A 15196-nucleotide genomic window follows, 5' to 3' on the forward strand; every position below is an offset into this window, starting at 1 on the left:
TATATTTTGATTAATATCACCTGTTGAAAAATCACCTGTTGAAAAATCTATAAGTTTGGGTGGGTGCGGTTCTGTGTGTTTGCGTTGGTGTCGGGTGGGCGTGCACGAAGCGCGTGTACAAGGGGGGAGTGTGTGCCCCTCAGCAGTAGGCTAAAGCTATTTTGAAAATGACCTCTCATTCGGGCACCGGACAGCGACACCGCAGCTGTTTGGTTTGGAACCATGACTGAAGATGACGGATTCAGTTGTCGTGGAGGGATATGTCAAATTCAGAGATGGAAAAAAGGTGTTTACAAAACAAATTAATTCAGTGAATATGAATGTGCATCAAAGTTATACAATATATTAACGGTTGCGTCTGTTTCGTACGGTTGTCTATTTCAGTGGAAGGATAGGTGGGTCGCACTACGCAAGCCATCGCCCGTAGCAGGTACGTCTCTCACTGTTCTTTATTCGATGGCGCGTAACGTTGCTAGAAAAACATCAGCGCATAACTTTACTTTGTTTTTCTTTGTTAAATGTATATTATATGGTCATTTAATGGGCCTACAATTCAATTCAAAAGTTTACTGCTTGTTGTCTATTTACTACCGTAGTAAATCGATAAATAACGTTCTACTTGTCATTTAGCCTACTAAACATCCCCAAAAAAGCAGCAAAGTTGCATTACTGCATGCCATGGAATTCAATATTTTCCCATGCATAGGCTACTGTGCTGATAGTTTCGAATTTTGGGTTGCTCCTTCAAACTTTGGCTGGCCCCGTATTAAAGTGAATGTGTTCTGGTGCTAGGCTACATTTTAAGAGACTGCTGCTGTATGTGTGTTTATAACTGGTTTAATATCCGGCCATTACGCTGCAATTACAGTGTAGGAAATGAAGTTGTATGTCAAATGTGTCTGTAGTTATTAAGAATGTAAACTATAGTCTTCTGATTGGAAGTGCTTACCTTTACTGTGCTATAGGCTAGTTATTGTGTCTATTGATTACATATGTTCAGATCAGTGGAGGCTGCTGAGGGGAGGACGGCTCATTATAATGGCTTTAATGGAGCAAATGGAATGGCATCAAACACAAGGAAACCATGTGTTTGATGTATTTGATACCATTCCACCCACTTCGCTCCAACCATTACTACGAGTCCATCCTCCCCAATTAAGATGCCACCAACCTTCTGTGGTTCAGATCTAACAGTAAATGCACTCACAATGTTATTGTGGGATATCATGTGTTGTCAGTAGCGAGGAGCACTGGCCAACTACTGTGGACCAACTTCTGTGGACCAACTACTGTCTGTTTTCACCAAATGCCTGTACGGTCACAGTAAAGCCAAGCACCCAAGATAACCATTGCCCCTGCCTTTCATACTATGTCAAGAGGTACTTGTACTTACAGTAGGCCTGGCATATTATGGGTTCTGGCCATGTCTTACAAGTGTCAGGTGCTGTCAACAGGTTTACTCAAAGTGCAAAAGTCGCTGATTGACTTATCATTGTGTTGAGTGTAGCCTTTCAGGATAATATTGGAAGTCAGAGTCCTTTTGACATTTTCGAAGCAGGCCAGACAATATGGTCCATTTATTTAACTCGTATTCTTCCCTAGACAGTAAGGATGTACTGAAGTCGAGTATAAAACTCACATTTTCTAATGGTCTTTCTTCTTCCCCTATTTCATCCTCCCACCTCAGGAACTGACAATACAATACAGTACATTACAATACATTACAATACAATACAACATAATGCAATACAATAACATAACATAATACAATACATTACAATACAATACAACATAATGCAATACAATAACATAACATAATACAATACATTACAATAAAATATAATTGTATATAATACAGTACAATACAATACATTACATTACAATATAATACTATTTAAAAAAGTACAATATAATACATTACAGTACATTACAATATAATAAAATATAACATAATACAATACAATAAAATAATACATTACAATAAATCACAATACAATATAATACAGTACAATACCATACAAAACAGTACAATAAATTACAATACAATTTATTATAACATAGTACAACACAATGCAGTTTAATATAATACATTACAGTACAATACAATACAATATATTTGAATACAATACAATACAATGCAGTACAATACAGTACAGTACAATACAATGCAGTACAATATATCACAATAACATAAAATATAATACAATGCAGTACAATACAGAACAGTACAATACAATACAGTACAATACAATAAAAAGCTCAAATTGATTCTCACTCCACCCTATTCACTGGAAGGCTTCTCAATACAATAACTCAATGCATAACAATGTTTCCTAGCTGTAATTAACTTCCTTATACCTAGCCTCTACATTCACTAACAACTAAGACTGCTTTAAGACGAAACATTGTGGGTCAGGTTCCTGGACACAGATTAAGCATAGCCCTGGACTAAATCAAATCAAATCAAATGTATTTATATAGCCCTTCGTACATCAGCTGATATCTCAAAGTGCTGTACAGAAACCCAGCCTAAAACCCCAAACAGCAAACAATGCAGGTGTAGAAGCACGGTGGCTAGGAAAAACTCCCTAGAATGGCCAAAACCTAGGAAGAAACCTAGAGAGGAACCAGGCTATGTGGGGTGGCCAGTCCTCTTCTGGCTGTGCCGGGTGGAGATTATAACAGAACATGGCCAAGATGTTCAAATGTTCATAAATGACCAGCATGGTCGTATAATAATAAGGCAGAACAGTTGAAACTGGAGCAGCAGCACGGTCAGATGGACTGGGGACAGCAAGGAGTCATCATGTCAGGTAGTCCTGGGGCATGGTCCTAGGGCTCAGGTCCTCCGAGAGAGAGAAAGAAAGAGAGAATTAGAGAGAGCATATGTGGGGTGGCCAGTCCTCTTCTGGCTGTGCCGGGTGGAGATTATAACAGAACATGGCCAAGATGTTCAAATGTTCATAAATGACCATCATGTTCGAATAATAATAAGGCAGAACAGTTGAAACTGGAGCAGCAGCATGGCCAGGTGGACTGGGGACAGCAAGGAGTCATCATGTCAGGTAGTCCTGGGGCTCAGGTCCTCCGAGAGAGAGAAAGAAAGAGAGAAGGAGAGAATTAGAGAACGCACACTTAGATTCACACAGGACACCGAATAGGACAGGAGAAGTACTCCAGATATAACAAACTGACCCTAGCCCCCCGACACATAAACTACTGCAGCATAAATACTGGAGGCTGAGACAGGAGGGGTCAGGAAACACTGTGGCCCCATACGAGGACACCCCCGGATATTTCCTTTGAACACACTTTTTAGTCCAAGAATAATCTTAGTCTGTCCAGGAAACTGACCCTTTATGTTGTAGGATACAAATGTTATAGATCATCAATTTTATAGATCATAATTTTGTGAAATTAAGTTTTTCCTTATGTTCTCTCTTCTCTCCCAATTTTCCCAGACTGCTTGGTACTTCTGGTCTACAAAGACAAGTCGGATAAAGCCCAGGGCCACCGGGAGAGGGTCAGTGTCACCTTGGAGGACATCTGTGGTTTGGAGATAGGTCTCTCCTATGAGGGGGTGGGCTACACGCTGGTCATCATCTGCCTGGGCCAGGTTGTCATGCTGGGCTTCGATGGAAAGGAGGCTCTGCTGGCCTGGGACATCCGCATCCGCTACAGTCTGGGGGAAGGTGGGAGATGCACTGGTTTATGGTAGTCATTGTTTGTGCCCGATATTTGTACTATCTGGATTAGTTTGAAGTAATAAGTAGTAGTTTTTAGCCTCGGACATCCGTGTCCCCTTCAGCATGATGGTTATTGCAGAGGGCCCATGTAGGTAGTATGTAATGTACATAACTCTGTTAGGTGTTCAGTCAAATCAGCATGTTTTTAGCTGGACTTGGCTCATTGGTATCTGCTACACTACATCCTAAGCAACCGGCAGTCTTACGGGTAGGTCCTTGTTGACAGTGTTCACCGATGACGTGCTCTTCTGGGTGTTGTGCAATATGAATTTACATAACATGTGCATCAAACCAAATCATTTCAAAGTAAACAGTAAGGTGTTTCAGATGTCAGTTTGATGACTGATTGGGCATGGAATGGGGTATAACTGGTTGTATCTACTCATATCCCTGTCAACATCCGGAAATATGTATTCATTAATGTGTTTTGACATTTTTATGCTCTGATTTTGGTGTAGAAGTTTAATAAGGCAATTTATATTTTGTAGAACTCTTATTGACTCCACAGAGTCCAGTTGAATTGTGTTGTGGAACAAATGAGTGTAAAAAAAATCTGATGTATTGGATCTATTGTGTGGAGTGTAATTGGAATGGTCAGGCGTACATATTGCAGCTGCCCTGTGTGCTTGTGTGTGTGCAATGTAAATGCCAGTGTGTGTGTGTGTGTGTTCCACTGTGTGTTTGTGAGTGAGTGTGGTAATTGTCGTGCTCTGGTGTGAAGTGTCAAATCAAATCAAATGTAATTTTATTCTTCAAATGCTTTGTAAACAACAGGTGTAGACTAACAGTGAAATGCTTATTTTACAGGCCCTTCCCAGCAATGCAGAGAGAGAAAATATAGAAAAAATAGAAAAGTAACACATGCAATAATAAATACACAATGAGTAATGACAACTTATATACATGGGGTACCAGTATCGAGTCGATGTGTAGGCGTACGAGGTAATTGAGGTAGATACACTGCATGACCAAACTGTTGCAACAACGTTAGAAGCACAGAATCGTCTAGAATGTAATTATGTGCTGTAATGTTAAGATTTCCCTTCACTGGAACTAAGGGGCCTAGCCTGAACCACAAAAAACATCCCCAGAGACCTTTATTCCTCTATTAGGGCAAAACCTGTATTGTAGCTGGCCACCATGTCCAGAAACAAGTCCATACTTTCTGTAAGTAGCCCTGTTCAATACAATCACATTTTACCAGGATATCGTTCTGTGAGTTTGTATAGCTTACCACTTCGTGGCGGGGACGATGTTGCTCGTAGACATTTTCACTTCACAATAACAGCACTTAGGGCAGCTTTAGCAGGGCAGAAATTTGATGAACTGGCTTATTGGAAAGATGGCATCCTATGGCGGTGCCACATTTAAAGTCACTGAGCTCTTCAGTAAGGCATTCTACTGCCAATGTTTGTCTATGGAGATTGCATGGCTGGGTGCTCGTCTGTCAGCAACAGACGCGGCTGAAATAGCCAAATCCACTCATTTGAAGTGGTGTCCACATACTTTTGTATATACAGTGTATCAAGAAGCTGATTAAACAGAATGATCATTACACAGGTTCACCTTGTGCTGGGGACAATGGCCAAGCATTTGCCATACCAAGCAGTGATGCAGCCAGTCAAGATGCTCTCAATGGTGCAGCTGTAGAACCTTTTGAGGATTTGAGGGCCCATGACAAATCTTTTCAGCCTCCTGAGGGGGAAGTGGCGTTGTCGTGCCCTATTCACAACTGTGTCGGTGTGTGTAGACCATGATAGATGCTTAGTGATGTGGACACGAGGGACTTGAAGCTCTCGACCCGCTCCACTACAGCCCTGTCGATGTGATTGGGGGTGTGCTCAGCCCACCGTCTTGCTGACTTGTGGCCAGGCACGCAAAAATGTCACCTGCCAGCCTGGTTGTGTGCCAGTGCTTTTGTTGTGATTTGTGACACCCCATGAATCTTTCTCAAACTGAGCGATGACACGCCGGGACTGCCTGACATTTTCTCATCTTTGGCGCCATCAATCTCTCTTCTAACAGAATTTACTCACTGATATCACTCATGTATTTTAATGTAGTTCCTGTTTGGTATCGAGGAACTCCCACTTGTACACATACTCACACACTGTTTCTCAAGCACTTAAAATGCACATACACAAAACACCTAAAAGTCTACACACACACACTTAAAACATTTATAAAACAGAAAAACAGACATCACAGGTTCCTACCCTGACCAGGCCTGCTGTTCCTCTTGTGTTGCTCATTAGCAAAAATATTCAGTCAAATACATTGGTGTTTGTGACAAGCTCTGATTGATTACATTTGGGCTTCAGATCTGAGCTCTACTCTGTTCTGCTTACCGATCTCACTCTCAATGCACTCTGCTGTTTTCCTTTATTTTTTACTATACAGTTATAGCAAAGCCATACTGGAGCAATAATGTTTAGGATGAAATAGTTATTTCTTTCCCTTTTTCAGTTATTGGGTACCACTTAAACAATTGTTTGTGTCGAGGTAGTGATGTGTTTATATTAAAACAATAATTTGTTTTTATTGTATTTTGTTTAACTGGTTTTTAACTTCTCTTCTTCTCTGTCCAGTCCACAGGTTTAGCGTTGGTATCTTACCAGGCACCATGTTGGAGAGCGGGCCTGCGACCCTTCACTTGTGTAACAACCTATTGGTCCTGGTCAGGGACATTCTCCCCGTTATCATCGGCCAGTGGAACCTTCCAGACCTGCGCAGATATGGGCCTGTACCAAACGGCTTCGTCTTTGAGGGGGGGACGCGATGCGGCTACTGTGAGTTGATTGATGTTGCTGTTGTTGTTGTGCTACAGCTACTAACCATTGTGCTCTCATATTGTGTCACGAAAAAGAAGAATGGCATTGTCATTGGAGATTTCCAGTTTGACATTAGGCTTTAGCAGATGGATCCTTTAAATCTAAGCCCAATGGCCTATAAGATTAGTCTTGGACTGTCTTGGACCATATGACTATATGATCTGATTAAGTATCATGGAACTAATAAAGCGTCTGTTTCTGCTTGGTCATAAGAATACTAATCCAATACAGTACATAACAACAGGAAATCAGACCCCACAGTTGATCTTTGATAGACTCAAATTCAAGGTGAATGTGGCATTAAGGAATTTTCTGTGGGTTATACACGTAACTGCCAAAATAAAGGAAACACCAACATTTAAGTGTCTTAATAGGGCATTTGGCCACTACGAGCCGCCAGGAAAGCTTCAATGCGCCTTGACATAGATACTACAAGTGTCTGGAACACTATTGGAGGGATGTGACACCTTTCTTCCATGAGAAATTCCATAACTTGGTGTTTTGTCGATGGTGGTGGGAAACACTTTTTATACATGACCCTAAGCATGGTGGGATGTTAACTGCTTAATATAATCAGAAACCACACCTGTGTGGCAGCATCTGCTTACAATACACTTTGTATCCCTCATTTACTCAAGTGATTCCTTTATTTTGGCAGTTATCTGTATATAATGGCTATTATTTATGATGACCTTTGGGACTAAACTTGATTTTATTGAGTGGACAATTACAGAAGTTCATTCAAACGACATATGCAAGCTTTTGTCAAGTTTTATTGTTCACTTACTTTGGTTACTAGACTTCGGTACCACTGTTTACAAAATGTGTTTCATGTTCACATGGAGCGTATGTTGGCATGTGCTTTCAGTCGCTTGTATCCCTCCACAAGTTGATCTAATTTACATGTTTCTGGGATTTATCTCATCACTGAGAGCATGAAAGATGAGTTTGGCATTCAGTGGATTTAGATCATTACATTTTCCAGTTTTTTTTCTCTCTGAGTCGTCTACCCTGTAGGAACAGCGTGCCAAATGGCATCATTCAGGCGGAGAACATTAGTGTCGGGACTATGACTACTGAGAGTGGTAAACAGAGTTGCTGGATTTTTCTTAATTTTTATGACTCATCCTTGGGGCCAGACTTACATTAAATATGCTCAATGGTGTTTGACGAGACACAGAATCATAAAAATAGCTCTTTGTAGGTTAGTTTATTTTCGCAATGAGTCGGGAACTGATGATTTCTAGGATGGAAATCCATTCTAGACCGTTTGATTGCTCCCAAAAATCGATGGGTTGGGTGGGCAAGAACACACGTGGGTAAAGCGGCATTTGAAAATGCATCTTTGGCTTTGATACTCTGATTGGTTAGAGATGATCCAATCGCTGATGACTTCTCATTTTGACTTCACCACAAACGACTTCAACGATGGTAGTCTCAGACTGAAGTATGTAGTGAACATATAACAGCGGAAGAATTCAGTTTGAGTCATCAGACAAGATGGATCAGTCGTATAAACATCTGCTTTTGTAACTTGGGTAGACGACATGAAATAAAGTTGTTGTCATGGCCGATTTTGTTTCACAAAGCATGCAAGCTTTGAATAGAAATCCAATCTCATTTAGCCTTGGTCCACCAAAACTTAATCTCTAAATATAAAGTCAATGAAGTCATACTTGAGCAGAGAGCCCGTTAAGTTTATTTCCATAACCGTAACATGTGTATGTGATTGTGATATGGTATTTTGCAGTTTACATTCTGGAATAGACTCTAAACTGTTAAAGGTGGAAAGGACGCGTGTCAACACCTGTAGTGGACACAGACAGGAGCGCAAAGTACGCCGCATAGCTGAAGACATCAGAGTAATATTAATACACACCATGAACTGGAAACAGGAGACTCCAGTATGTGATCCGTGATTCATTTAGCTCTATTCAATCTTCGGCTAGAGGCGCAACTTAATATCGCGAAGATCACATTCGGGGAGAGTTTTCCAATCCATGCATCATAAATAAAAGGGAAGCACATCCCTTTTTCAAAGACGGGAAACATGTGTGTGTGTGTGTGTGTGTACACGGGATCTATACATGGGCATGTCTGAATGTTTAAGTGTCGCGAAGGGCATGCATTCCAGAGATACGTTGTCGCAGCACAGTTTATCCACAGCAGATGGAGAAGTGGGGCGACAGTGTTACTGGACCTCTGGCTGGGGGGTAACGTTGCTGCATGGTGTCTGGTGGTGAACTGCCCTCTTCAGTCTTTCCCATGTAGATTATCTCTAAGGCCAGGCTCAAAGTCTGTCTAAAACAACTCCCAGGGATTGTCAAATATCAAAACTGAGATGTTTCAAAGCCATGTTATGACAATGGGAATGGATAACAAAGCTACAATATAACGAGAGAGGAAATATTCTTACTGCTTTTTAGGTAGCTGGAAGCTAATGTCTGTTCAAAGTCTGTAGACCAGACCAGTCTGTCCAGACCAGTCTACAGACAGTCTGCACTGGACAGCAGCTTACCAAAGAGACCTCAAAACTAAGGATACTTCCATTGAGGAATACAGGGCTTTTATAATGATTTTAAAGAGCAGGGACAAGGCCGTCTGAACGCAGATATATATGAATAAGCGTGTTCCTATATGATTCACTGCTCATTCAGTGCTGGGTAGTTTCTTTCTAAATCTAACCGGTTACAGTTACTAGTTACTCAGTGCTCATTCAGTGTTGGGTAGGTTCCTTTCTAAATGTAATCCTTTACAGTTACAAGTTACTTAATGTGCATTCAGTGCTTTCATCTACTGCTGCTGGTGTCAGTTAATGGCCGCTGCCAGGGTTGGCCAGGTTACTTTTTACATGTAATCTGTTAGTTACTAGTTACCTGTCCAAAATTGTAATCAGTAACATACCTAGTAACATACCTTTTGGATTACCCAAACTCAGTAACGTAATCGGATTACTTTCAGTTACGTTTACTTTCCTCTTAAACACCGCTGCATGGTCAATCCGACGCCTACATTGGCCGTGCATTATCCACAGTGATACGGCATCTGCAGAAGTCAGGGCATTCATACTTATTGCGCTTCGCAGGGCAGCGCAGAGATGTTGTGAAGGAAGTGAGTTTGTGTTTGTACAGGACTTCCTGCCCCCACCTAACGCCAACCAATCATGTCAATGCGGAGCTGTACGGAATTCTCCGCATTGTTACAAAATTTGGTAGGCGCACGGCGATGTGAACCACATTTTCGGATTAAGGATAAATTAACCCTAAATTTAACCACAGTGCTAACCCTAACCTCAAATTAAGACCAAAAAGCACATTTCTTCCCCATAAATGTTTACAATATAGCACATTTTGACTGGGAAATCACCCAGTTCTGCCTGAAAAATGTATTCCATTGGATGCATTTGCTATTGGCCTATTGTTTACGTTTTTGTAGGTGAAACTTTAATATCTCCATAACTTGCAGCTGTTTAAGTCTATCACAAGTGTCCAAGTTTGAGCATGTGTCCATTAGGCCAATATATACACTGCTCAAAAAAATAAAGGGAACACTTAAACAACACAATGTAACTCCAAGTCAATCACACTTCTGTGAAATCAAACTGTCCACTTAGGAAGCAACACTGATTGACAATACATTTCACATGCTGTTGGGCAAATGGAATAGACAACATGTGGAAATTATAGGCAATTAGCAAGACACCCCCAATAAAGGAGTGGTTCTGCAGGTGGTGACCACAGTTCCTATGCTTCCTGCAAGCTGTGGCAAGAAGGTTTGCTGTGTCTGTCAGCGTAGTGTCCAGAGAATGGAGGCGCTACCTGGAGACAGGCCAGTACATCAGGAGACGTGGAGGAGGCAGTAGGAGGGCAACAACCCAGCAGCAGGACCGCTACCTCCGCATTTGTGCAAGGAGGAGCAGAAGGAGCACTGCCAGAGCCCTGCAAAATGACCTCCAGCAGGCCACAAGTGTGCATGTGTCTGCTCAAACGGTCAGAAACAGACTCCATGAGGGTGGTATGAGGGCCCGACGTCCACAGGTGGAGGTTGTGCTTACAGCCCAACACCGTGCAGGACATTTAGCATTTGCCAGAGAACACCAAGATTGGCAAATTCGCCACTGGCGCCCTGTGCTCTTCACAGATGAAAGCAGGTTCCCACTGAGCACATGTGACAGACGTGACAGTCTGGAGACGCCGTGGAGAACGTTCTGCTGCCTGCAACATCCTCCAGCATGACCGGTTTGGCGGTGGGTCAGTCATGGTGTGGGGTGGCATTTCTTTGGGGGGCTGCACATTTCTTTGGGGGGCTGCACATGTGCTCGCCAGAGGTAGCCTGACTGCCATTAGGTACCGAGATGAGATCCTCAGACCCCTTGTGAGACCATATGCTGGTGCGGTTGGCCCTGGGTTCCTCCTAATGCAAGACAATGCTAGACCTCATGTGGCTGGAGTGTGTCAGCAGTTCCTGCAAGAGGAAGGCGTTGATGCTATGGACTGGCCCGCCCGTTCCCCAGACCTGAATCCAATTGAGCACATCTGGGACATCATGTCTCGCTCCATCCACCAACGCACCACAGACTGTCCAGGAGTTGGCGGATGCTTTAGTCCAGGTCTGGGAGGAGATCCCTCAGGCGAACATCTGCCACCTCATCAGGAGCATGCCCAGGCGTTGTAGGGAGGTCATACAGGCACGTGGAGGCCACACACACTACTGAGCCTCATTTTGACTTGTGTTAAGGACATTACATCAAAGTTGGATCAGCCTGTAGTGTGATTTTCCACTTTAATTTTGTGTGTGACTCCAAATCCAGATCTCCATGAGTTGATAAATTTGATTTCCATTGATCATTTTTGTGTGATTTTGTTGTCAGCACATTCAACTATGTAAAGAAAAAAGTATTTAATAAGAATATTTCATTCATTCATTCAGATCTAGGATGTGTTATTTTAGTGTTCCCTTTATTTTTTTGAGCAGTGTATATTTTTAACTAGCACAAATTAAATTGAGCATTAAACGCCCACTCATGGTCATCTTAAATTGAACTCGTATGGAGCACAACATAACGGGGGAGTTTAGAAGGGAGGAACTCAAACCTTTATTCCATAGGCTGGGATCCACACGATGCAGCTGTCACGAGCGCAGTTTTCACTGGCTGTCCACTTCATTACGTCGATTCTGGTGCAAAACATTTCTTAAACGGAAGCAAACAGAACGAAACGGGGAGGAACCTACCTGAATTTACCCAATAGAAACTCTTGTTTTGCTCTGTTTGCTTCCGATTTGTTTCTTTATCACAAAAACAATGATTGATAGGCAGTTTAAACTACTTCAGTTCCACCATTATTGGGTTTAAATATACAAAAACATTTCTGAAAAGCATCCAAAACAATTGCAGAGCAGCAGTGTGATTCATATTCATGGCCTATGTAGCCTATAATAGACCTAATTGATTTCCGTATCGCCGGAAGGCTACATCCTTACCTCCAAGCGTTTATTCAAATTGGATAAACTTTGGATGCCGACAGTAGTCGCACCATTGGAAGACATAGCTTGGACTGTAGCCTACAAAAGACTAGTATTCCTGCTATTTTCTCACGATCCATCAAAACGCATTTGGTGTCCTCATAGTGGTCTTGTCGTCTGACTCGCTCAGGCAGAACAAACTTAAATTTGCAACTTTTTTCAATGCATATTTGAATGTCATTGAGAAAGCAGAAAGGTGTCACATTTTTGGGGTGCAAACATCCTTTCTGAATTTAAAAGTAATCAAGTTTTTCAAAAGGATCTGTAATCTGATTACAATATTTTTGCTGGTAATGTAATAGATTACAGTTTTTTAAAAACGTAATATGTTACTCCCCAACCCTGGCTGCTGCTTGGACGACTGTCAACTGCTACTGATCCTGGGTAAAAATAAGAGACCCAAAATTGACTCGGACTGCTTCACCGCAGAGCTTAGACTTTACTTACATGCCAGTCTAAAACCCTGTCCCCCCCAGCAAATGACTGAGCCTTGGTTATGTCCTATGATTCGGACTCTATAAGGCAGAAGTGGAGGGGTTCATTACGTTAGGGTGGGGAGATGTGCTGCTTAGCTTTGTTGAAGCCTTTTCATGATGTCATCGTTCAGGAAGTATGTTATTTCACTTGTTGCTTGTTGTTGTTGTAGCCAGAGCCTTGCGTTGTCTTCAAAGCACCACTCATAATTCAGGTGAACAATGATGAATTACTTTCCACCCAAGTACTGACATAAATCAATACATAGGTGCGGTAGTAGACATTGCAGCTATTGAGAATCCATGAATACTGTAAATTATTCTCAAGTCAGATTGTTAATTAACCTTGTGAATTAGCAATTTTACTCAGAACAGGATGATAGACGACAACAGATGACTGCAGACGGGAGATGTTGTAACATGCTTCTTGAGTCCCCCTCAGTGTAGACGTCTGAGTGGTCTTAGCTGCTATCCTCTGACCTCTTCTCAGGGTCGGGGGCATCTAAAGAATGTGACAGGGGCCAGCTCTGTGGTGGGTGGTCTCAGGACCAAGTGACAGAAGGACCCTCTTGGTGACCTCCCTCGTGTGTCTAAGGCTTGGGGGTGATGGTTAGCAGCCTTGGTCCTGACCCCATTAACCCTAACTCCCTCTCAACCTATACCAACGTTACGCTTTTAATTGGACATTTTGATTGACCGGAGCTGTATATCAGAGATTGACATTTTTACAGTTAATTTGTGTTGTGTGAGGCTTTATTTAGCTGTAGCTTATGTACATATTTTAGAACGTAGTGGGTTAACATCATCTAACTTCAGCGTTTTTTATATTTTTTATATCTATGAGGTTGCTCTTATTTCACTCTCTGGCTAAGTTGGAATGGACAACAATTGTCTGGTTGACAATCCAGAATCATGTCCATTCAGTCTGCAAACAAAATTAATGGGTGCTAGCAATTGCTATGCTTGTGAGCCAACTGGCCAGTACAAAGATGCATCACTGTACTCTACTTCCATCCATTTATAATTGACCCAGACGGGTGTAGTGAAACATTCAACATAATCTCTAAACTGTGGAATGTGACATTAAGCCGCCGGGCTATGTGTTTTCTACAGGGGCTGGCGTCTTCTTCCTATCATCCGTGGAGGGTGAGCAGATCAGCTTTCTGTTCGACTGCATCGTCAGAGGCATCTCCCCCAGCAGAGGCCCTTTTGGACTTCGGCCAGTCCTGCCAGGTCAGTACCAAAGGTGTTTACTGATGCGTAGGTATGAAGGTTGTCACGGCTAGATATACGGCTTGCCTAAACAAGCACATATCGACCAGGGTGGCGTACAGGACATATGGCAGCGGGGGGGGGGGTATTTTTTTATCAAATTTCTGTCCAATTTAAATGGGGATGGATGAAATGTATCCATTGGGGTCATTCTGAGATAAGGTATATAGAGGTAGAGTATCCATTGGGGTCATTCTGAGATAAGGTATATAGAGGTAGAGTATCCATTGGGGTCATTCTGAGATAAGGTATATAGAGGTAGAGTATCCATTGCCTTTTCGCCTTCTAAGTTGCCAAACACTTAAATCAAACACTTACCGTCTTAATCAAAACAAGTGTTATTCGAGAAATACTTCGAGGGGGATTTATCCTCTGTATAAAAGGGGTCCACCCCATGTTCTTTCTGGAATGCAGCCACTTCCAGAGCATGTTACATTGAGTCCCATGGATTCCATGCAATGTACTCTGATCCAACAGAATGATGACTGACAGTTGTTTTATACATAATTGGATTAGCTGGGTACAGACTGTAATATTAGTGAATATAATAAGATAACCACTGAACTAACTGTACCATAAGCAGCATATAGAACGGGGCCACCTTATACATATGTAATAGGATAACCACTGTACTAACTGTAACTATAGCAACAAATTACATCCAGTCACCTCTGAATGCTCTGTCACATCGTGAGAGAGGTACGGTAGAGGTTAGGGTGTGCGCTGCAGCTGTGGCAAATTCTCCAGTGTTAAATCAACACTGAGAGTCTTACATTCAACACTGGTCCAGTGTCTATAAGGGTCCACAATTTTCAGTGTTAAATCAACACACTGCTTAGTGTAAAGCCTTATTTGCATATTTCCCAGAGTGTCTTGCCTTTCAAGTGAATAGTAGAGTTACCACCCATGACTGTTTTTGTTAGTGACAGATACGGTACCTGGTTGTTGTATTCATCCATTTTCAGTCTGTGGCCTTCACCAAGTGAAATCCTAAACAAATATGTTATCATTCAAATTAAATTATTTAACACAATATAACACGTATTTCATAAGGCCTTATTTTGAGAGCCTAGTCTCAATCTAATACAGTGGCCTGAAACTCATGGTTTACAGGCAACATCAGGCCTGCAAGTCACATTATGCTGGCTTGGAAAGTGATGTATAATTTCTGTTGGAATAAAGCCAGAGTGGGAATATCCAACATTTGGAATTTTTATTCACCCGCAACATTCGGAATGATTTCCGGGTTGGGAAGACTAAGATATTAGACTACCTAAAACATCTTAACTGGAACAATCATTTAATTATCAGGTGCAATAAGTCCAAGTAACAGATTGGATTAGTTTAGAAG

General features: G+C 41.9%; 1 protein-coding gene across 1 annotated transcript in view; it reads left to right on the forward strand.

Annotated features, from left to right (window-relative positions):
* The first annotated feature begins 113 nt into the window (after nucleotides 1–113).
* The window catches only part of LOC109897070 (protein Dok-7), a 34194-nt gene continuing 19111 nt past the window's right edge, over nucleotides 114–15196 (forward strand). Inside the window, exons 1-5 of the mRNA XM_020491593.2 lie at nucleotides 114–286; nucleotides 385–430; nucleotides 3462–3692; nucleotides 6335–6535; nucleotides 13687–13806. Of these exons, the coding sequence (XP_020347182.1) occupies nucleotides 233–286; nucleotides 385–430; nucleotides 3462–3692; nucleotides 6335–6535; nucleotides 13687–13806 (652 nt within the window). The 5' untranslated portion in view covers nucleotides 114–232. The remainder of the gene's footprint in view (nucleotides 287–384; nucleotides 431–3461; nucleotides 3693–6334; nucleotides 6536–13686; nucleotides 13807–15196) is intronic.

The sequence above is a fragment of the Oncorhynchus kisutch genome, linkage group LG9 (assembly GCF_002021735.2).
Source record: "Oncorhynchus kisutch isolate 150728-3 linkage group LG9, Okis_V2, whole genome shotgun sequence".
Lineage (NCBI taxonomy): Eukaryota > Metazoa > Chordata > Actinopteri > Salmoniformes > Salmonidae > Oncorhynchus > Oncorhynchus kisutch.